The sequence below is a fragment of the Camarhynchus parvulus genome, chromosome 2, assembly GCF_901933205.1.
Source record: "Camarhynchus parvulus chromosome 2, STF_HiC, whole genome shotgun sequence".
NCBI lineage: Eukaryota > Metazoa > Chordata > Aves > Passeriformes > Thraupidae > Camarhynchus > Camarhynchus parvulus.
The window spans coordinates 16,311,355-16,335,233 of NC_044572.1; the positions used below are offsets into that span (position 1 = coordinate 16,311,355).

Genomic DNA, 23,879 nt, shown 5'->3' on the forward strand with positions numbered 1-23,879 from the left:
GGGTCAGGGAATTATTCCATAACTCAGTTATACTTGTCCATAAGTCATGTCTTAACAAGTTGCAGCTTGTATGTTTTATAAACTAAGATGAAAAATTGGAACTAGTATTTAAACCATGACAAAACTCAGTGTGCTTAGAGATTGACTAGCATAGAAAAATTGCCTTGCTCAAGCATATTATGTATTTTATACATACTGAGTACTGCAGTACTCAGTCTTTCATTAAGCTTTATCAAAATTTATTTAGATGTTAAAGTATTTTCTAGCAGAAAATTTCTTTGTGATTTAAGAGAGTAAAGTTCAACAGAAAATAAAAAAGTCACAAACTTTTAAACTAAGAATTCTGTTTCATACTTTACTTTTTATTTTGGATTTTTTGTTTTATAAAAATGACAATATTGCTTTGGGTTGGGATTCCAACAAAACAATTATGTTTTCCCTAGGAGTTTTTTGTTCCATTAATGAATTTTAATTTTAAAAGTCTGGTGCAACAGTAATTTGACCAACTATTTTTGGGCTATCACATCATGCTCTTTTGTTTGTTGAGTATTTTTAAAAATATATTGACTTGGTGTGTTTGGTCTTAATTTTGTAAAGTATATTGTAATTGCCATTCAGATTATATACACTCATAATAAAAACGGAGCAATTATACTGGAGAATGACAAAATTGCCCACAAGCAGCAATTTTTTCCCCCTGTTATTCAGCCACAGGCTTGTTATCAGAGACATGCACAGCTAACTACCTGTCCAGGATTTACTTAACACAATAGAGAAAATACACTTTTACTCTGGCAAAATAAATTTCAGCCATTGGTCTAAACAGTAAAAAAAACCCTATCTTTGACATTACCATGCAGGGTAAAACAATATTTCACTTTCTGGTAGCATTCAGTCACATTCACTCTAAATCCTAAACCAAATTAAATAAACTAGTACAACACCCTTCAAATAGATACTGTATTTATGGAGATATTTGTGAGCCAAAAACTGTACAGTTTTCATTTTACTTAATTTTGCTTTCTTTTCGGAAGCTGCACTGTAACTTGATTGAAATGTTTATATATTTCCATTCAGATATTTTTGTTTTGCTACAAATTGGGTAACACATTTGGAATAATATTCTTTATAATCCTGTTCATACTTTTATTACTTGTTCTTCTATAATGCCTTTAGATTTCAGTTTAAAGGTTTGACTTTACAGTAAATTTTGTATCTTTCTTTCCTAGCCTGCTGAACTGACATCAGTTCAAAAATGGAAGCTTTGTATTGACTAGGAACGGTTTAATTGGGATTGGACATCTGCTATTGAAACTTATTATTATCTATTGTCTATATCAATGATCATAGTATCTATTAAGGATTAATTATTTTTTTAAAAGAAAATAAGTAAATACCAAAACATTTATTATTTATGAAATTTCATTACAGTGAATAACAGACAATAGTTATTGTCTGTTAGACTAGAGGAGAATGTAGGAGGTCATTGATTCCATCTGCTTGCCTCCAAAACAGCACCAATTCTTTGTGTGCCTTCTACACAAATATTTCTCTACCTTTTGTTTCCTGTCATGGAGATTTCATGACTGCTGTAAGCAATGTATTCAAGAAATCAAATATTCTTACTATTAAAATTGGTTTTGTTGAGTCTTTTATTTTTTTTTAACCAAGCATAGATCAACCCTGATGCTGTTAAACCCCATTATTCCTCATCTGGACCTGGAGAAGAGATGATTGGCATTGAAGGTGTCCTTTAAACTACCTTCCTATTGTCTTCTTTAGAATAAACAGTTCCAGTTCCTTCAAATTTTTTGTGGAGATCGTAATTTTGAGATTTTGACATCCTCTGGTCTTTATCAACTTTCCCAGTATCTTTTCTGAACTAGAGTACCTAGTGCCAATCTGAAGAAGGAGGAGTTCTTGTATCTTACAGGTTACAAATCTGGTTATAAGTTTCACTGTAAAGTTTGCTTTTTTTGTTTGGTAGCTGTGATTTTGATAGATAATATCAGCATTGTGTTCTATTGCTAACAACAGAGTTCTTCCTACAGTTCTGCAAACTAATCATGGCATCAGGCAGTTCTCTCAGTACCACAGAGCAGAGTCCATTGAGCTCATCTAGTGTGAAAACATCTGTTATCTAAGTACTTACTGACTAGTTATGTCCTTAGCATAGCCAGAGTGTTCACTATGCTGTCAGAGACATAAGTAACCATTTGCAGAATAAAGTAAAGCTTAATGCATAAAAAAGACTTCTTAATGCTTTTGCTTTCTTGGTTCTATTTGTTGAAAGGTTGCCATTGACTAACAAGGTTTTTCCTCTTGATTATTACAGAAGTCAAACAAAATGATGGTTTGAACTTGTGTATGCCTTGGTAACTGTACTTTGGGTTGTGTCTGTATTTGCTTGTGTTTTTCTTTTATTTTCATTCTATTTTGATTTGTCAGTAGTTCTGTAATTCTCAGTTTTTCTCACTTGTTAGCTTGAGTATTGTAACAGAGACATTACACATTCAGTGCAAGATGTTTTACTGAGAGTGTAACAGTGATACTGGTTTATTTTCATGGATATATGTGTTATACTGATATATAGGAAGGCACATTTTAAAATAAGTCTGTGTTTCATTTCAAGCCTTAAAATTGACTGTTGATCTGCCAGTAGAATCTATTTTGCTTCCAACATATCAGATTTCAAATGGTATAACAACATGATGCAGATTTTATGTCAACTTAATGGAGAGGTAACTATTTCCATGCATGTGAAAATCTATGTCGTAGCTACTACAAGACTTACTCTAATGATAACTTCAAGAAACAAAAAATAATTGTTGAAACCATCAGCAGTATTTCTTATTTTGTAGAATTGATGCTTCAGCGCATATGAAAAATATTTTATTGTGGTTTTACATTAAAAACACTTAAAGTGGTGTGGTCATTTTTAAAGCTGAAAAAATAAAATGCATATATATGTATATAATATACGGTTGTATTTTTCATTCATTATAAGAAAATTAAAAGTTGTTTATTTTTTAAAAACTTGGTCCATATTAATTATCATATGCCAACCATTATACATGTAAGACAAGCAAATTATGGACTACTATGTTATGTATAAATGCAGTTTCACTGTAGGAGAAGCAGTCCTCAGAAGGAGAGACATCACTTTTCAGGTTAGCAATATACTTCTTACAGTTATGTAAAATAATAAAAAGGCAAGTTTTTTTTTTAAACTCCTGTTGCAAATTTTTTATCAGACAAAGCAAAGTAAATATCAAAGTCTAATCTGTTAAAAGGCCACAGATTTCATAAAAGGACAGCTCTTAGTTTTTCTGAGCTGCAGAATATTCTCTGTAGTTTTGTAATCCTATTGTAGGGATTTTTAAAAAAATAAAGAATTTTATAAGTGTGGATAGACTGATTTCTCTAGGAAAACATTTGAGAAATTGTTACATTATTTTATACTCTAGAGCAGTTTTTCAAAGTAGATGAAAATATGTTAATAAAGCAAGACACATTTCATTCTGCTGAAGTCAAGATGATAAATATGATTTAAAAATATAATTTAAAAAAAATGGGGGCATCTTCCTCTAGGACACTATGTTTGAAAATTACCTTTACATTTAACCATTTTTGTGGGGAAATTTTCTGGTATCTTTGTTAAAAGAAATGTAGGTAAAAATGATGAAGCACTATAAATATATACTTAATTGATCAGCAGAAGTGTTTTGTCTGATGTAAACTACTGGTCTGAAACTTTATGAAGTAGTTCTCTCATATTCTTTTTGGATGCATTTTCTCACTTGTGATTCTTTATAAATGTATAAATGTTATAAATGTAACAACTTGAAGAGCATGGTAAATTTAAATTCATGGTAAATTTAAAAAATTAAATTTTGTACTGTGTCTGTCATACTGTTTCTGTTTACATTTTAGAAATATGCTTCAGAAGTTCTGGTTTTGTTAGATCTACCTGTTTTATATTAGCAAACATTACTCAGTTTTGTAATATTCTGTGTTTCATTATAATGTCCACAATTCTGCAGAACATTTTCCTCTGGAAGGGTTGACCAAAAATCCTTTACAGATTCAAAATTCTCATTTAAAAGAGATGGGCTTGGGCAGCAGAGCTCAGATTGGGATGGAAGCCAAAGCTTCCCTGGAATGCAGGAGGTGGATGCTGTAGTTTGATTTACTAGGTACTCTAAATTGTAACTTCCACATTAGTACCAGCTGGCAATGTTCACTTCAGCTTCTGTTGCAGCTATAGCTCAGCTCTCCTAATTTCCATGCAGGTCAGTTCATCCCTGATTTTATTGACAGTAAACCTGTATTAGAGGTTTAAAAGAATCCACTGTCATATGGCTTAACTTCCTGTGTTGTGTTCTTTGATTTTTTTCTTCAAGTCTAGTTGCAGTGACTGAAATAGAGCTTATCTTAGCTTATCTTATTCAATAGAGCTTGAATGTTTAGAACAACATTCAATCTGGTCTATTCACAGCAAGCCATTTTAATAGTTTTCCACCTGAGCTATTCACTCATTTGAATCTTTATGCCATTTACAGACTTTATCAATAATTCAATTTCTTACTATGTTTGTGTTATTGAACACTATAAAGTCAAAATAGTCTAAAGTGTTTCTTCTTTAGTAGTAGTTTTACTAGCACAACTAGAAGTGATTGACTTTTATATTAAATGCATTTTACATATTTGTTAATTATTTGCTTTATTTTAGGGAGGTGATCCAACAGCCACTCTAATTGCACTGTGTTCAATGAGGGATTTCAATCTGTCTGAAGAAACCTGTCAGCTGGCCATCAAAGACACTGGATGTCTTGAAGTGTTAATAAATTTACTTGATACAGAAGAAATTAAATGTCAGGTAATGAGCTTTGTCAAAAAGAGCAACGAATATGCCTTTTTTATTAGAATATTTTTTGAGTTTTAAAGTTACAGAATGTAAAGAAAATTGATTTCTCATTTCTGTATTTTCTTGTTTTCTTCAGATTTTTTAGAAAGATATATATATGTTTGACTTTGTTTCCTTCTTTTCTCCTGATTAAATATAAAGAAAAAAAATTAAATAACCCATCATTTAAAATAATGTTATATATGTTTGTATACCTAAATAATGTTTAACTTCTATTGTTTCCCATTATTTAGACTGGTTCATTAAAAATCCTGAAGGAAATTAGTCAAAATATATTGATCAGACATGCAATTGCAGATCTTGGAGGATTAGAGATCATGGTGAAAATACTGGACTCTCCAGATACTGATCTAAAATGTTTAGCAGCTGAAACAATTGCCAATGTTGCTAGATTTAAACGAGCACGAAAGACAGTAAGGAAACATGGAGGAATCAAGAGATTGGTAAGCAGACATTAAAATTTGTACCCTTGTCATATGCAGATTTTTGTTGAAAAAATAGATCATGTGTTGTAAACATGATCATTGTAATTAGAAAGCAGCATGATATCAAAGTTTCCTGTAGATATTAAGAAATTGTTATTTTTTTTAGGTTGAGCTGTTGGAATCTATTTCAGTGGGATCATCATACCAAGCCAAAGACACTGAAACAGTACGCTGTGCAGCTTTGGCACTCTGGAGCTGCAGCAAAAGCACCAAAAACAAGAAAGCAATCCGTAAAGCTGGTGGCATTCCATTACTAGCTAGATGGCTCAAATGCTCACACGCAAACATCTTAATCCCAATAGTGGGGACACTACAGGAATGTGCCTCAGAGGTGAGTAAACACAAACAGCTAAGTTATTTCTAAGCATTAAAGAAATTTGACAATAAAAGGAACTATTACATTCTACAGTCACTTAGGTCAGTTATCCCATCAGGAAGTAGATGCTTTATGTAATCAAAGTGGTTTTGAGAAAGTCACTGCTTGGACTGAAGTAAAAACCATGTATTTTTTATTCAAAAGGCTAGGAGTAATAAAGGAAAGAAAAAATGTGAAATGAAGGCCTTAATCACTTTCTTTTTTTCTTATTTTTTTCATCATACTTTACAGATTTGGCGACCTAAGGTGCTGTGTTCTGGTTAAGCAATGCATTTAAATTCTACAAAACTAACCTGCAGGTGTGGCCAAGAAGATCCAAGGCAGTGCAGGGCAGAATGGTTTACAGTGTCCTTGTGTATTGGGTCTGATCCATTGCAAACAGAAGAAAGGAATATATGTGATTTTTCCACAGATTTCTGTGGCACATTTTGCAGCTTTGAGTATATCCAGTTTTTAAATTTGAATACAGATATTTTTTACCATAGCCATGTAAGAGATTACACTAGTGGGACCCTTCTGTTTAATATCTTTATGAATGACCAGGTTGAGGGGATTGTGGCACCCCCAACATGCTCAGCGTTTGCAGGCACACCAAGGGTAGAAGTGTCAATCTACTGGAGGGTAGGAGGGCTCTGCAGAGGGATCTAGACCGGCTGGATGCATGAGCCAAGGCCAGTGCTATGAGGTTCAACAAGGACAAGTGACAGGTCCTGCACTTGGGTCACAGCAACCCCTGCAGTGCTGCAGGCTGGGGAAGGAGTGGCTGAAAATTGCATGGTAGGACAAGACCTGGAGGGCTGAACATGAGGCAGGGTGTGCCCAGGTGGACAAGAAGGCCAATGGCATCCTGGCCTGTACCAGCAATAATGTGGCCAGCAGGAGCAGGCCAGTGAGCATCCTCCTGTGCTAGGCACTGTGCAAATCCTGTGTTCTGGGTCCCTCAATTCAGGAAGAACATTGAGGTGCTGGAGTGTGTCCAGAGAAGGGCAGTGGAGTTGGGGGAGGGTCTGGAGCACAAGGCTGGAGAGGAACAGCTGAGGGAGCTGGGGGAGTTTAGCCTGAAGAGAAGGAGGCTCAGAGGGGACCTGATCACTTGCTCCAGCTACCTGAAAGAAAGTTGGAGCCAGGTGGGGTTGTTCTCCCAGGTAACAAGCAATAGGATCACAGGAAATTACCTCAGGTTGAATCAGAGGAGGTTTAGATTGAATATTAGGAAAAATTTCTTCACCAAAGCAGTTGTCAAGCACTGGAACAGACTGCCCAGGGGAATGGTTGAGTCACCATCCCTGGAGTTACTTAAGAGATGTGCAGATGTGGCACATAGGGATGCAGTTTAGTGGTGGACTTGGCAGTGCTGAGATAATGGTTGGACTCAATGATCTTAAAGGTCTTTTCCAACCTAAATGAGTGTATTTGTTTATGATTCTCTATCTTAATTTGAACTTGAGGTGTATTGCATTTCAGATAAAATAATATACATAATTTGTCTTGATGAATTTGAGGCACAAAGGATACAATTTTTAAAGAGATTTTACATTATTAAACACTTTGTTAAAAATTAGCTTCTTGAATTACACAAATTAATGTATGTTCCATGAGACACAAACCTGGCAGGTTTTAGGTTCAGTAAGTATGTATTGAGAAGGTGTCATTTTTGAGGGTTTCTTCAATGGCCTAACTTGGAAGGAACACTAAATGCATTTCTTACACAGATGTTTCCTCCACTTAAAAAATTATCCCATTACAATGCCTGTGGGTTAAATTTGGATGAAAATATCACTAAAACATGTTAATTCTAAGAACATTCTAAGGTTTTTCTAACCTTGTTTTAGGAATAGATCTGTTGTTTTGGTTCTCGATGAAGTGAGTGGGTAGTTCTGGATCCCATTCTGAAGCATCTTTTGCTTTCTTGGGTCTGAGCCGGGAGTCTGGACACCTTTCAGAATATTCTGCATTCTTCATAAGCCAAGTGGCTACGGGATAGACAGTGCAGTACCTCAGTTTACAGGTGATTTGAAGAGCACTGAAGATATTTGCTTACCTCTGAGATCATCAGTGGTATTTTCAAAGCAATGATGACTTATGCTTACATAAAGTACAAGGCTTCTCAATATCAAACCCTATAATTGTAGCATTGTATTATTATTGTGACCTATTAACTGTTAATATGCAGGATTTAAAAGATGCAGTTTATCTTTTTAGCCAAGTTACAGACTTGCAATAAGAACAGAAGGCATGATTGAGAACCTAGTGAAAAATCTGAGTAGTGAACATGAGGAGCTCCAGATGCATTGTGCAAGTGCCATATTTAAGGTAATTTTATTATAATCAGTAGATCAGAACCAGGATTAGCCCTTTGTTTTTATATCATTGTCAGTTTTAAATTTTCTTAATTTCACTATTTCTCTAATGTGTAAAAAATTATAGAAATGTTGTGAATATTTTAGCTTCATATTTAAAATTATAATTAGGTTCCTACTTGCTCTTCTTGTGTACAAGCATTAAGTTGCACAGGTAACCAGTGGAGAGTGGTGAGGCATACTGTGCATAGAGCTGCTTTGGTTTTTTTGTTTGTTTGCCCCTAAAAAGGACAATGTGACAGTATAAGCACTGCTGCATATACAGCAGCAGTTTACTGTCACTCAGTGAGTTGTTAGCATATTCAGATACTTGAATGCAACATTTATGTTTTCTCCTCTATTAGCTTTTACTAGTTACAATGTAATACAGCTGGCTTTTGAAGACATAATCTTTCAGACTTTTACATAATATATATGTTTAATATGTATATTTTTTTATAGTGTGCAGAAGATGAAGAAATACGTGACCTGGTTAGAAAACATGAAGGTCTACAACCACTATCTGCTCTGCTTGATAAAAGTGAAAACAAACAACTTTTGGCAGCTGTGACAGGAGCAATCTGGAAATGTGCAATCAGTAGAGAAAATGTGTTAAAGTAACTTAATAATTTAATTTTACAAGCATCTCTTACATTATCATGCTTTGATTTTATGGACCTCTATTGTTTTCAAAACTGTTGTGTCATAATTCTTCAAAATCAATCTTTATAATCAGCTGGGCTTTCACCTTAGGTTTTATAGTACTTAAAAATTGCCACCTGACCTCATCAGGGTAGAGTGGAGACAGTGTTAAGTTCCTAGAATCTTAACAGTCAATGGAGACAAGTGGTGCCTCTAGTTAAGCTATAGGACTCTGAGTCAGGAGGTGCACCAGCACACAGTAAACACTTGGCATGTGGCCATATCTGATATCCCCCCTCCTGTCTGTAGCTTAGAGGCCAGAATCACTGCTGCATAGTAGAGAGAGTACTGAGTACACATTAATGTTTTACATCGAGAGACAGAGACCAAATTATCTCATTGTAGGGTAGATATCTAATACATATTAGAAATATACTGGAGTCTAGGATAACTAGCCTAGGTGCCTCTCTTGTTGACTACAGAAGGGGCTCAGAAAAGTAGCTTAGTCTGGAGACCTAGCTTCTAAATGAGTGGAATTAACTGATGAGAGTTCTGCTGTAGGTACCAGCAACCTCTCAGTACCAGGGTTCTGAGTAATTATTGGAGAATATGACAGCAGGAGTTGTCACTCTCCATCAGTAGGAGTTGTCACTCTCCATCTTCCATGGAGCAGCTTAATGATCGAGAACACTTTACCCTCTCATCTAAAATTAACAGAACAAGTTCATGTACCTTACCTAGAAAAAGGAAGCTGGCTCCACTGCATATGTGCTCAGTTTCCTGCTGAAATTATGCTGTTCTGTATGTAGAGCATGTAGAAAGGTTAGAAGGAGTATTAGTAAGGGGTAACATCTTCCTGCTGCCCTAATTTAGTGTACCTTGCTGGATAAGCACATAATGATAGACAAAGACTGGGTAAAATTTAGGAAGATTTCCAGGTTTTACATTCTGGCTTTTTACTGTCCTAAATGAGTTCCCTAACTGTTGGTATACAGATCTATGCTCTTTACTTCCTCTACTGCTGACCTACTGCTTTTTTGCATTCTTAATTGCACAGTAACCTAACTTTTCATATGGATGTATCATTGTTTTCTGTGGATTTTGGGTTTGTGCAGAGCTATCCTGATTTTGGATCAATCAGGGATGAGACAGACTGAATGGCTCTCTCTGTACTTGTAAACTAAAGAGGGCCAAATCTTTCAGGTTTCAGGCTCTATGTTAGGATTATCCATACTGTTTCACTGCCAGCATAAGCCATTACACAGTGTGCCAGCAAATGCTCTCCCAGACAATGCCCAGACACTCCTTGGGAATGGTGCAGGCAACAGATTGTTCCCATTAGGCAGAATGGGTGAGGCCACCCTGCATTGTGAGGATAAGAGATTTTAGCCATATGGATGCTATGTTGTGCTTCTTGTCCTCAGGGCTAGAGAATGAGCCCTAGCCTGTTTTATTTATTAGTATAGCTGTAGCCAATAATTCTGTCCAATCTGCAAACAGATTTTTGTTGGGCTACTCACATATCTTTGGCAAGTGCTTGATGCTCACAAAGGTTACTAGCCCGGCGCAGCTCCAACTGAATTCACGTGTTATGTAGTGCTGAGTCTGAAACAGTAAACCCTGTCCAAACTCAAGATGGGAGGCCACTAAAGAAAAGGGAGTGAGGATAATATGAAAACACCTAAGTAGATCTGGAGGGATGAGCCTGAGTCTGGCATGAAGCTAGAACTAACAAACCCTGCTGGCTCCTGCAGGTGCACTTAATTATCTCTGAAGTGCTCCAGAGTATTTCCTGTACCTGGAGTCGCTGCTGAGATGTTGTGCTGACTCAGCCGTGAGTGGGTGCCCGTGCCTGTGCCCGTGCCCGTGCCTGTGCCTGCGCAGCTCCGGGTGCAGCTGGTGTAGGAGTGGCCGTTCTGCTCCTGGACACAAGATGGCCCGAGCCAGCAGCAATGCCTGAGAGCAGCCTGCCTGCTGCACAGCCAGCTCACAGCATTCCATCTGTGAAGAAGTTGAAAAGCCAGCAATAATCAGTTTTGTTTTGTTGTTTTTTAAAATTATTTGCTTACTTTATTGCTCTTTTTTTCATGCTGTTGATGTTTACTCTTGAAAAAAATAATGGTAGGGGTTCTTCCAAGTTACAGTGAACAAGGAGAGGAAAATTTCTCTTTAAGCAAAGGTTTGGAAGATGAAAAACAAAAGTTTCTCATTTCTCAGTTACTTTAATTATTATGCTGATAATCCATCTTGGAAAGATTAATTTTCATTGAAACATCTAGTTCTGCCATGAAAATCTCAGAAATTCTAATATTTTTTGTATAAAAAGAAAAGCCACATGAGCAACTAGTTCCTGGAAAATAGTTTTTGTAACTCAAGCAGACATTCACAGAAGTTAGGGGGCTGGGAGGAAAGCACAAATGAGAACTCAGTACTCTCAGAGAAATTTTCTCTGATAATTAGATTATATACAGGTTAGATCTAGCTTGATATACCACATAGAACTGTCAGGGTATATCAGTAGATGTATCAAAAGAAGATGTAGTATTTGTTAAGTGTTAAGAATCCCCTAAGTTTTAAACAAAAAAAAAACCAAAAACCCAAACCCTTGAAAATTATTCCAGCACTGAGGAAAAAATCCTGTTCTGAAAGATGAACTTCTGAGGTTTAGCACACATGTCTTTGTAGGATAGGACCATCAAGATTTTAAAAACCATATTTTTGATTTTGATTCTCAGTATCAAAAGTTCTATGAAGAGTGGGGAAAGTATTAATATAAGAGTCAAGTCAAATTTCTGTTAATTTATATCTTAATTACAAGTTGGAATCTAACATTGTGCTATGGAAATGTACTAGAACTATGGTTCTGACTCAGGAAAATGTAGTGTATTAGGCCTAAACTAAATATAGAACTGCTCAGGGTAAACTCTCTAAAGGCTCATATTTAGTGAAAAGTAAGGGATATCCTTTGGTTTAGAGAGGTGGAGGAAGGTCTGGTACAATACTACTTTATCTATTGTTAACACAGCAGGGAAAAGTGCTGGAAGAAAGGACAGCACATTAATTTCCAGTCTTCTGGTTTGTTTTCAGCTGTTTGTGGGTGTTGCTTCTACATGTCAAATTTAAAAAACCCTCAAACTATTCAGGAGGTTCTTAGACAGCTAAATTGTAGAAATGTAGTTAGAAAGTTAGAGTAAGAAATTAGACTGTATGTCACACTTAGAATAATTGCTTGGAATGGTTTACCTGTATTGGGATTTCTTCAGCAAGATGATTTACACACAGAAGTTAAAACTTGTGCTTCTATTATAATAATACTTTAATTATAAAATTAAGCTTATATTGGTAACATACTGAAAATACCAACTTTGGATTTATTGCTGTCTTTTAGATTTGAGGAATATAAAACCGTAGAAACTTTGGTAACATTGCTGACTGATCAGCCTGAAGAGGTCCTTATAAATGTCATTGGAGCACTGGGAGAATGTTGCCAAGAGGAAGAAAATCGAGGCACCATCCGCAGATCTGGTGGAATTGCACCTATGGTGAACTTACTGACTGCAACTAATCCGGCCCTGCTTGTGAATGTCAACAAAGCAGTGGGAGGTTGTGCAATGGAACCTGAAAATATGGCGTAAGTTATTAATATTCACAGCATTTTAAATATTGAAAAACAGTTCAGTCATTCTGGTGCAAATATATTCAATTCTAATCTGATTTAAAACATTTTTTGCTTCTTGCTTTTTACAGAACTGTGTGGGTTACTTACATCTTACTGTAAGTTTGCTATAGATAAAAAAAATTTTAAGGAAATATATAGAATGTAAAGCTTTTGCATTTTGAGAAAAATCAAATAAACCTTTAGTAAATTGATTTTTGTAAGCTGAAATTCAACATTTCAAACCACCATTTTAAGTGCTGCATGATAGGTCCATGTTTTACACTCTCGTTTTACTTCTGTTCTCAAGTCATTAAAAATAGCCTAAATTAGAGAAAGTTATTCTAAAAGGAAATGTACACATTTACTGTCATGATAATAAACTAAATTTTTTGGTGGTAGAATATTACTTGTATATCTCTTTTGTCCCTCTGCATCATTCCTTTTGTGAACTCAGACGGTTTTGGACCCTTCTCTCCCCTCTTATTCCTTTGTAAAATCAAAGAAAAAGACAGTCTTTGATTTTGTAATGTAGATTTGTACAAATTACAAAGATTGTTGAGTTTTATGATGAAGTGTTTCAGTTAAATGTTGAGGTCGGCATTTGCTGCGCTTACTGTTCTCTTACGAGGATATTTACCTCAAGATTCTCAGCATATTTCCCTCCTTATACATAAAGGAGGTCAGAAAGAGAGTTTTATTAAGCTCCTCCTGTTCTGATTTGCATAATTCACTTGATATTCATATAGCAGTGCAGGGAATTCTTTTCCTGAATAAGGCTTTTGTTTTCATGCTTTGGCTGTCACCCAGTGGCTAAAGGCTGGATGGTACACAACCATAAACATGGGTTGTATGAGCAGTTAGCCATGTAGCATAAAAGTATAAATAAATGAAATCATTTTAATGACAGTTCTCACTAAAAACCAGCCTTTAGCATAATATATTAACCTAAGAGAATTAGCATTGCAAATACTGAGAAACTTAAATGCCAATAAACATGAACTGATATTTTTAAAACCTCAGACATACTCCAGTACTCAGAACTGTCACTTGTAGTATCCAGTATGGATAGCTTCATACTGGAATGTGTTCAGTATAAGCATAAAAAAAATGCAAGTTGCTGCTGAAAATTGTGATAGAACAGAGTCTGTCTTGTCTTTGAGAAGGAGAAAGTACAGGCTTGGGACAAAATTTATATTATAGAGTTTGTAAAGAGTGAACAAAGGAATCAAATACTGAATTTGGTTCATATAAAACATTCTCTGTTGAAGTTCTCAACTTTAGAAATGTTTCTAAAAGTATTTCAAAACATTACCAAGTAAGCAAGATCTTAAGTGTGACTATGCTTTTTGGTAGTACAAAAAATTTATACAAAAATTATTAGCATGACTGTGCCATGTACCTGATGTATTGTGCTAGCTATGCTTGTAGTACTAGAAGAGATAATGCTGCTAGATTTTTACCAAAGCATGATTCATCCTAGTGTGAATAAATTCAGTGAAATTTTAAAAAATGGTGCTTAGTTAAAACATTGACAGCAGTGTAACTGCTGATATGTCTAAATTATTTCCTTGATTGAGTGCTCTGCCTCTCACAGGGCACTTACAAGCAACCTCCCCTCCCACTACTGACCCCCACCTCTCTCTCAAAAAAAACAAGAAAAAGAAAAAAAAAAGTCCATTCCTCTCTCTTCTCCTCCTCTCAGATCAGTACAGCAGAAGTTGAAATTTTATCTCCTCATCCAAAATGCTCTCCTTTTGTGGAAGAACAAGTCACCAAAGACATGAAATACACTCGTACACAGAGTCTGTAGTATGACTCTTTTCTGTTTACAAAATTGGAGCCTAAAACAATAAATAGCCTTGTTAGAAACTACTGTGGAGGTCAGTCTCTTTCTGTAAATATTTTCTGAAGTTCTTTATCAAAAAGACACATCTTAACAAGAGTATAGAAATGTGCCAAGATTGCCTTCTAGAAAGAAGCCAAGCAAAGCCACTGGCAGCCTGCACATATATACAGGTGATGAGACTTTCCTATTGCAGCAGGTTGATGCTTAGGTGTTCGTGATCTTTCAGATTCATGCAGCTGGATCCTTATTACATTTCTTATCTCATAATTACTTATTTCTCAGAATGGTTTGTCAGGTTCTAGGTAATCAGTTCTCTACTGCCTTTTTCCTACCAAATTTGGCTGGCAGGTCTGTGGTACAGACAGACTCTGTTTACAGTGTAACTTTTTTTAGTTTGGCATGATAGGAACTTTTAAAATTATGATGATTTTCCTGGATTCTGCTATCATTGACTTTCATATGTAGTAAAATCTAAGCTTTCCTAAGAATTGAGATTTTTCAGATATATTCTTACATTTCATTAGCTGCAAATGTGTTTGACAAAGTGTGGCTTAGATATTAAATATTCAGTTTAGCAGTCTTCTACTTTGAATGTGCTTATCCTTGCAGCTGTAGGTATGTGAAGACCATACAGACCAAGAGTGGAGCTCACATGATTTCTGTAAATGATTCAGATATATAAGGAAGAAGTTGTGATTAGTATAAGAAATAAAACATCATTATGGACTAGAAAAAGCTGAGAATTTTCTATGAAGCAGTGCAGTTAAATTCTGAGGGAAATACTGTGCTCTTATTTTATGTTCTGTGGAAGAAGCTTGCGCTGACAGAGAGACTAATAGATAGGCATAGGTGAATGTACATCTTTTAAATATTTTATTTCTGCCATATTTCCTAGTTAACACTGTGACTCTTACAACTACTGAATGGAAGGTACACCATTGTTACTTTTCTGCACCAATCCTTTACTTCAGGGCAACTTGAAGGAATTACATGATTCTTAGTGACTCTATTGAGCTATTTAAAATAAAAAACACCAGCCAGCTCCTCACAGCCAAAAGTGAGTTGACTGAACTTCCTTACGCTAATGTAGACAGCATGAAGCTGTTCTCCATACTTGGTCCGCTGACCACTGACAGAGATGTTGCTGTTTATTTTTTTAATGTATATTTATCTTTTTAGGAACTTTTTGTGAGTTACTTTTTGTAACTTTCTTTACAAACAAAGGACTAGTGCTTATTCTTTAACTGACACTAGCTTTTCATTTGCCCTTTCCATTTGAAAATCCATAGACTGCATCGCTGGCATTCAAGACTGAAGATTATTTTAGCCAAGCAGATGGAGTTTGAGTCATTGGTATATAATACTATTTATCAAAGCAGTCACCAGCCACCAGTGAAAGTTTTAAGAAAAATGCTAAATTGTGGTTTCAAAAAAGATGAGATTACATTCTGACAGAGTAAAACCCTGTAATCTTACCAGTGAGCACAATACAGAGTCAGTATAACTTTGTTTATTTACATTTGTATTTGTGGTCTAAATTGGCAGGCAATTAAACTGAAGTTCTGAAAGTTCTGGTAAGTAACATTTTAGCAGAGAAAGATGATAGATATGACAAACAGATGTCTAGGCTGTGTGTACATATGTGTGTTTAAGCAATTCATGTTGACATTTCTACTGGAAATGTTCAATATTAAGTTTTAACTTGAAAGAGAGGTATTATTTCAGATTAACAGTTTTGCTAATTTCAGGTATATTTAAAAAAGCAAAGTAAATTTCTAGAATTGCAAGCCCCATCTTGCTCATAATGTTCAATGATATAATGATAATGAGATTCTTAAATAATGTGAGAAGTCTTCATTGCCTGTGAACTCAGAACAAAAGTAATTTTAAAAAATTATCTTAAGTTGACCAATCTACGCTGGTCAAATAGCAAATACCAATTCACTGTAGCCTAAAAATTTCAGTAATCTCTGAATGGGTTTAATTGCAATAAAGTTATTTGCCCATAAGACCTATTCTGTGTACACCATTCATATGTTCTGTGTTGGAAGCAGGAAGATGTTTTGGTCCTACACCTTGCAGCTGCCTTTTGGTAGGAGCGATGATGCCAGCTGAAAATATCCCTTCGCCTCTGCTCTGATCATGTCTGGCCAGCACAGGAGCCCATGACAGGAGTGCCTCTTCAGCCAGTTCTAACTGCCATTGCAATTTCTTTTGGTTATTTTGAGGTGCAGAATAATATTCTAAATTATATCATTATAATTACTATATTATATAATCACTATATTATATAATCACTTTATTATAAATTAAAATTCTGAATTATATCTATTCTCAATTATATCAGTGATCAAACAAGATCAGTCTGTGACACAGAGCTTTGAATTAGAGGAGGTGGCCCAGTTTTATTGTGCCTTGGCTATGCTAAGGAATAGAGGCACAACAGTTCAGAATCTGGGCTCTTGCTTTTGAACTCCACATATTCATCTATTGTTATGTATTTACAGTGAAGGACCAAGTGGCTTACAATAAAGTTTGCATTTCTACTGTGAGTGAGTTTCATGCCTGTTAGGATTTTGACTATTAATAGTGTTCTGTACATTAAATACATTACATATACAAATACATACATACAAAAGCAGATCAACTATTCCATAAAGCATTTGAATATTAAAGTATTAAATATTTAAGACTTTTATATCAACTAAATATTGTATTATTGCAGCTTTTATGAGATTCCATTCAGCTTTCAAATAAAATGTTTTGCATTTTTATTTAAAAACATGTCTTTTAACAGTCCCTTGAGTGGTTGCTTGCTCCAAATTTTAGTGTAGGTTAATTTTATCAACAGAATATCAACAAATTTTAATAATATAAATTACTTAAGTGACTGAAGCCACAGAGTGAATAATGTGCTAACTATGGATGAATACAGAATTGAATGCCAACCAAAGTAATTTTTATGTTACATTTGCTTGTATTTAGTGTGGTAAGAAGCTTTATTACTTCATCCTGCTAATAATATTATAATACATTGTGGGAAGAAAATTGGATACAAAAACTATATATAAAAGCAAATCATAATGTTGTTTAGCATTATGCCATCAAAGCTAGAATTTTCAAGATTACAGGTCTATTTTCCTCTCTTTATTTTTGTAAAGAAAACTGAATGTGTATTTTTTGTCAGATTAAATTGGAGTTTTTACATAGGAAGGAAGTTAATGTCTAAGCACTTTTATAGAGGAAACATTTTTCAGGACCATTTATTTTAGTGTTCCCTTTGCTCTAAAGGCAAATGCACTCATTCAGCACCCATTTTCTTCATCTGCTGGATTGTGTAGTGAAACCATAGGAAGATTAAAAAATTGAACTTTTTAGCATTGCTTTCTATGGCAAGTGTATGTTCTCAGGAAAATGAAAATAAGGTTTGTTCTTGCATGGTGATTACACAATTACAATTCTTCCAGAATGAGAATTTAAGAGCATCATCCCTGTATGTAGAAGTATTTTTATTTGTGTTAGTCTGCTATAACTGCAAGTAATCAGTGATGAACAATGCAGTTTGGAGGTTTTATTGTTTTGTTTTTACTGTTTCCTAGTTTGATTTGATGCATATTGAATGGTCAGAGAACTATACTTTCATATAGTCTGAGCTGGATTCTGTTGATCTAAGACAACTGGTCTTTCCAGCCTTAAAGCAGAAGGCAAAACTCTTCTTCAGCAAATTAGTGATAGAGTTAGGCTATTTTACCTTGAAATACTGAAGACCAGAAAACTGAAAAGAAAATGAAAGTAAACTTCCAATTGAAAAGGAAGCTTTAAAAGAAATAGAAAGATAAATCAAGCCTAGAGGTTGTTTTTTTAAGTGTGGTGGAAAAATTGGAGCTCAGTGTTTGGCTACTATCCTTGATATTTTGATATTTTTTATATACTTGTTGGAGCTGGATCATTTATATTTAGGCCCTCTTGGGAGGAAGTACCTTATGTTGGTAAATGATCAGTACTCAGCTTGACTAGAGGAAAGATTCATGGGTTCTTTTTAATTAAATCCAATATAGGAAAAAATTCTTTCTGAAATGACAGGAGAGTAATGTTAAAATTGCTTAAAAGTGTTTGGGTTTTAAAGGGACTTAAAAGTTAGTTTTGAAGCTTTTACTTAAGTTATTATTACTATGTCAAGATATATGAGTAATTGTGTAGTTTATGCTCCTGTTGTTTTATTTTGTTAAGACTTCTGAATTTGTCGTTTGATGATTTTCTTGCAATTGATTTGGAGCTGAGTGAGTAAAATAAGCTATACTGAAACTGGCAGATCTTTAAAGTTTTGTAGCTTAACCATAGCTTTGTTCAAAAAGTATTATTTTGAAAAACATAGTTGTTTAAACAGTTTGCATAAAAATCTTATGAATAAAGTCCTTGCTTATTTTAGACAGACTTCATGTCCTTATTTATTTTTTCTGCTTCAAATGATGATAGAATTACACACAAAGTTAATTTTATAGCTAGGTTAAAATTTCCTGGCAAAGCATATATAGTGAACACAAATGAGATGCTTTACCTGCTGTTTTTTAAGCTCTCTTAAAAATGTGTTTTGAATTCTCTTGCATTTACAATTAAAGCTAGAAACGCATTATATGCAATGGAATTTTTTGCTTTTGAGGTTAGACGGTGAAGGTGTGCTTACTTCTCTTCAGCTCATCTGCTTTGAGCTTAACATAATTTTTTTGAAAAAAGGCATGTTGGTAAAGGCTAGGAAGTTTTGTCTGACCTTCCTTTCCATTTAGGATATTCATTGGAACCTAATGTGAGGTTATGATCCCCAAGCCTGATTGATACATAAACATAACCCAGATACTGTAGAGATGATTTTGATGCTGATTCATTTCTCAGTTAGTCATGAAGATACTTTGATTATAGTATGTTTAAATAGTTATAACATAGTGCTCAGTGTTGGTCTTGTTAGGAAGGAGCATATGGGAAACAAGTTACACGTTATTCATGCCCAACAAAGGATGCTCTGTAGTGTGACCATTTTAATTTCTAATGCTTGATTAGAAACATAGTTTTTTAAAATATGTCATAGAGCAAGGTAAATACATTAAGCATAGACTGAATAAAAAGTTAAGTACATAGTTTTGGGCATAAATATTTGTTTTGGAAAGTATTTGTTACTATATGAAAGAAGCCACTATGCTCAAACTCAGATTTCACTTTGCATGTAGATCATTAAAAAGTCACATGCTTGTTTTCACATTTATGAGTTCTGGTTATAATGTAGCTTACTTTATCTTCTGTAAGTACTCTGAATGACAGTGCTGGAAAAAAATAAATAGCATTAATGAGATTTAGTTAGAAAACATTCTGTCTTTACATCAGTTATTGGCACCCATCTGTTGTAGTGGGCACTGTTTGTGGAGTATGTTGATGGTGATTAGCTGACAATAAAACACAAGCATTTGCATAAAGCAAAACAGTATGTCAGAATGATGCCAGTATTTCTTAGAGCAGTGTTCCAAACAAACTGATATAATTTGAGATTCAACATTGTATATTCCATAATTAATGATCCCTTTTTTGGTCTGTTTCTGCAATAGGATAATTGACAGTCTAGATGGAGTCCGCTTGCTATGGTCATTGTTGAAAAATCCTAACCCAGATGTTCAAGCAAGTGCAGCTTGGGCTCTTTGTCCTTGTGTTGAAAATGCTAAGGTAAGAAAGTATTTGAAGTAACAGTTTTGTTATATATATTCTCATATAATTTTTATATTTGAATAATTTCCAGCAATATTTTGCTGTTTGCTGCTTACACTCTCTTTATTTTATTCTGTTAACTGCTTAAAAAACATGTGTATTTACTTTTCAAAAGTCCTCCATTTAGCACCCATTATATAATCTGTTTTGCTTTTACAGTGTTTTCTGTATTGACAAATAGATTTTAGCAACTTATCAGTACCTAAGCTTACTGTTCCCAATAAAGCATGATGAAAATTTGACAATGCTGAAAACAGAAAGCTTCTACTCACAGGCTATGAATAGCATGGGTAGTTCTAGTTGTTCTCCACTGTGGTCTACTTCAGCTGTGTTCTCAGGAGACCATGATTTGGTTTTAGAGCATATTTTAGACTCTGTGCCAATGTAATCTTCAGGTTTTCTGCTCAGACTGCCAACAAAAAGTGCCAGTTGTGAATAGTGGTGGTTGTGCAGGTCAGTTGTGTACAGAAGACTGAGCTATTCATTTACTTCATGTCAGTTTCCAAATACAGATAAAATAGTGAGGATAAACTGCAAGTCATCTCTCTGAATTCTTAGCATTGACATATGATAAAATAAATGGGCAAGGTTTTCTTTCCCATTAGAAGTTTCCTAGAGTGCTAACTTTATACCTTTATCTTTGTACTGTACTAGCTTCCATTTCTGATTTACCTCTATATTTAATGAAACATTTGCATCTTTTCTGTACCATACAAAAAATATATATCCTTCTACACTGGATTTGAGATCCTGACTATGTAAAGAATAGTAATTCCTTCAAAGTGCAAGATATCTGTGGCATCCTTTGCAGGCAGTTTCCTGTTTGGGATTGAGCACTGTGTGGCTGCTATTAATTTATGTAGATGATTCAATGATACAGATATAGAGATATAGAGATATATAGATTTATAGTGAGAAAAATTGGTGTTGTTTTTTATAACTAAAGCATTTTTTATTTCTTCCCAATGATTTCTACAATGGCTGTTGCTTGTCATTTTTCACACATGCTGGTTATTCTGAATTATCTTTTCATCCTTTTTTTTTCTAAAAGTGCACTCTAGTGCAGTAAAGTTTTTTGGTGCCTAATGGTACAGTCTAAACATCTCTTCTCTGTAAAGATACGAATACAGCTGCCTCTCTCTTGAACAATAGTGCTATAACTGAATGTTAAAATACTATTTGATCTCAGTACTGAGGTAATACTTTCTATGTGTAAGACTCTGCAACTTGAAGTGCCAGAGTAGAACTGCTCATTGGTAGAACTTCCACTAAAAGCACTTTTTCAGAAACTAAGGGAATAGAGGACAACTACTGAAATTATGCATTACATGGATGTTTTTCTTCATTTTTTCCCTGGGGTGTTTGATGAGTGCAAGCTATGTACACCCTTAGTGTAGCTATTCTCCTTTCATCTCTCTTGGCTGCCTGCCCTAATGCTAATCTGTGATCCCACAAAGAGTTCTTTGTGTGACACTGAGGCCAAGTGGCTCCCTGAAACAAACCTACAATAATACCCTTTCCGCTGACACTGAATAGAAAGAAATATGTATAAAGCAGCAACTACAGCCACACTGAGGAAGTGCAGCAACTATTTCTATCTAAAGAGAATTTGGCGTTTTTTTGTTCAAAGTTAATATTATTCAGCAATTTACACGATCTTCCAAGGAGCAGTTTGGTTTATGCAGTGCTTGATTCAAAAGCAGTAATAAGTACACAACTTTAAAGGGTAATGTGTGTTCTGGCCTTTCTAAGCCTGTACTTGGGACTGGTGTTTCAAATAGCTGTGAGAATGGAGTCTGTTTTCTTTTTGTGTTCTTTTGTGGAAGCTGTAAGGGTTCTCTTCTGTGTTGTGGAGGTTCACAGATGAAATTGAATTCGTTAGTAGTATCATAAACAAATTTTTATAACAAGTTAATGCAGCATCCATTTTTCTGCACAGATATTTTCATTTTACTACCAACTTAAAGGTTATTTTCTGTATTTTAAAAATCTTAGAAGCTAATAAAACATTCTGATAGGGCAGTTCTTTTGTAGTATGTGATTATATGTTTCTTTTTCATGCTTACTCTCACCATAATCTGCTTAAGAGTACTTCCCATAGAATAGAATTTTATCAGTATGATGTAGCTAAGTGATATTGTTTGTTACAAAGGAATTAAAGGAATTATCTTAATAGAAGCAGATTGTTATTAATGAACTCCTTACTTCCTAAAGGAAAAATTACTACTGCAGGCACATTGCTAGTAGCAAAGTGTAAGTGCAGTGTCCAAGAAATACAAATGATTATGAAAAATGAGTAAGAGAAGTCTACTCAACTCTGTTGATGTTGGAACAGCAATATTTGGTTATGATGCTTCTTTGAAAAACAGTACTTGTAATGTTCTCCCAACATACATCAGCCCAAACATAAACATTTGGAGAAATTCTACAAAGATGTAATTTGGGCTATTATAAAAATCATCCAAATGCATTGTGCCAATAAAAGGAACACTGCCAACTTGAGTCTGTATGAAAATTCTTATTTCCTCACAGAGAAACTTTCTACTAGAATGTTTAAATAAATTAAAAGGAAAAAAGAAAAGGGAAAAAAGTTCTAGCGGTTATTTTCTGTCCTCATATTTAGTAGAGTTTTGGGTGCAAACATTAAAATGCAAATGGCAATATCAGGCATCATGTTTTTCTGTCCCATGTGCCTGCATATAAACTTTCAACTTGCAATTTTAGCCTTGCTATAGCTACAACAGTGAGGCTTTCTCAAAGAACTTCATTAAGCCATTTATGTATAGAGTTGTCCTGTTTTCAGCTAGGGTAGAGTTAATTATTTCTCAGTAGCTGTTACAGTGCTGTGTTTTGCCTGTCAAAATAATTTAAATAAAGAGTCAGAGACTGGGGGTTTGAAAATCAAGAGAGAGAAAATTACTCTGTTTTCTCAAAATTTACCTGTGGAATGACATCTCACCTTTTTCTGATATACTGTGGTTTCAGTTCTATAGGAGACTATCATGGGTGGGATGAAAGATGAGACATCTAAAGTTGTCTGTGTATCTGTGTATTTATTTCATTAGGGGAAAGAGAATGCCCATGCTGAGACAAAAAAAAAAAAAAAAAAAAAAAAAAAAAAAAAAAAAAAAACAAAACCAGGTTTAAGAGGGAAGGGTCACAAAATGGGTATGTGTGAAAGTCAATTAGTTTTCAGTCCTGCAGCAGTATTATATAATGAGGAAGTGAGTTTTGCAGCCAACCAGCCTAGAGTTAACCTAGGAGTAGAAAATACATTGCTGATGACCTATTCTTACATAGATTTTCCTTGTTATGGAAAGTTTAACATAACCATATGTATAAAACCACAGAGAGCATTTCTTTTCTAAGAATAACAAAGAAATGTAGTTGAAGTTGGAAATTCTTCTAATATTTAAAAAATAGTAAAACGATTTGCTGTTTTAAATACATTAAGATGCTTTGATTGTACATTTTACTAATTTAAAACTATAGTGTATAAAGATAATTGTGCTCCATACTGCACACTGTTGTTCCTTTGTTTTACATATGAAATATTTTAGTTAAGTACTACCAATGCATTTTTGGTTTTGTACCATTCTTGGGTTAAGCCTTAAATGTCAAAATTCCCTGCTTGTGTATGTACAGTGTTTTCCAGTTTCTTTGTTTGCCTTGCTGTGCTTCTTGCAATTTTACACAGAAACCTTGGTTCAAAATTAGTGCTCTTACTGCTCTCTTTCCATTTTTCTATTTGTTTTCTCTAGACATTAGAATTTTTTACATCTCTCATACCTGCTTCTCTGTATTTGCTCTCATTTTATGCAGTTTTTACTCCCTGGTATCTGGATTTAGATCTTC

The 23,879-nt window shown here is 34.6% G+C and overlaps 1 protein-coding gene across 1 annotated transcript in view; it reads left to right on the top strand.

The window, feature by feature from the left end:
• The window catches only part of ARMC4 (armadillo repeat containing 4), an 85,490-nt gene that overhangs the window by 12,285 nt on the left and 49,326 nt on the right, over positions 1-23,879 (top strand). The window contains exons 5-11 of the mRNA XM_030943926.1: positions 4,733-4,879; positions 5,161-5,370; positions 5,519-5,743; positions 7,991-8,101; positions 8,590-8,744; positions 12,158-12,400; positions 19,868-19,982. Coding sequence (XP_030799786.1) covers positions 4,733-4,879; positions 5,161-5,370; positions 5,519-5,743; positions 7,991-8,101; positions 8,590-8,744; positions 12,158-12,400; positions 19,868-19,982 — 1,206 coding nt within the window. The remainder of the gene's footprint in view (positions 1-4,732; positions 4,880-5,160; positions 5,371-5,518; positions 5,744-7,990; positions 8,102-8,589; positions 8,745-12,157; positions 12,401-19,867; positions 19,983-23,879) is intronic.